At 40.0% G+C, this 460-nt stretch overlaps 1 protein-coding gene across 1 annotated transcript in view; it reads right to left on the bottom strand.

The window, feature by feature from the left end:
- Positions 1–460, bottom strand: part of sncaip (synuclein, alpha interacting protein) — a 22,454-nt gene that overhangs the window by 3,189 nt on the left and 18,805 nt on the right. The window contains exon 11 of the mRNA XM_014029740.1: positions 110–199. Within this exon, the coding sequence (XP_013885194.1) occupies positions 110–199 (90 nt within the window). The remainder of the gene's footprint in view (positions 1–109; positions 200–460) is intronic.

The raw sequence follows: 460 nt of genomic DNA, 5'->3' as shown, positions 1-460 counted from the left end.
ACAGGCTGAAATCAGCTAAACATGAGCTAAAGTTAAAAATATAACAGCTAAAAGAAGCCGAACACATTGTTATGTGTGTGTCGACGTGTGGTCAGGTGTTGCGTGTTACCTGGGAGACCTGGACGGCGTCCCCTCGCTCTTGCTGGGGTCCGTCAGTCTCTGCAGCTGTTTCTGAAGACTCATCCTGTCTGCAGCCTGCCTGCAGGACAAACAACAGGTAAATCTAAAGCTGGGACAGAAACACCTGACACACCTGTGAACTCAGAGGCTGAGCTTAAACCTAAACACACTAACATCACACAAAGGCAGAAAAACAACAAGTTTAATACAGTTTTAAGACTTTTAGTTGTCATTTTATTAGTTTTATTGTTTTTTTGTTTCTCAAACACAACAATGAAGTAATAAAATAATTTATCTTTTATTTAATTAAAGCATCCATCCATCCATCCATTTTCTTCCT

Source organism: Austrofundulus limnaeus, unplaced genomic scaffold (genome assembly GCF_001266775.1).
Source record: "Austrofundulus limnaeus strain Quisiro unplaced genomic scaffold, Austrofundulus_limnaeus-1.0 Scaffold947, whole genome shotgun sequence".
NCBI classification, from domain to species: domain Eukaryota; kingdom Metazoa; phylum Chordata; class Actinopteri; order Cyprinodontiformes; family Rivulidae; genus Austrofundulus; species Austrofundulus limnaeus.
This window is presented reverse-complemented; position numbering and strand designations above follow the sequence as displayed.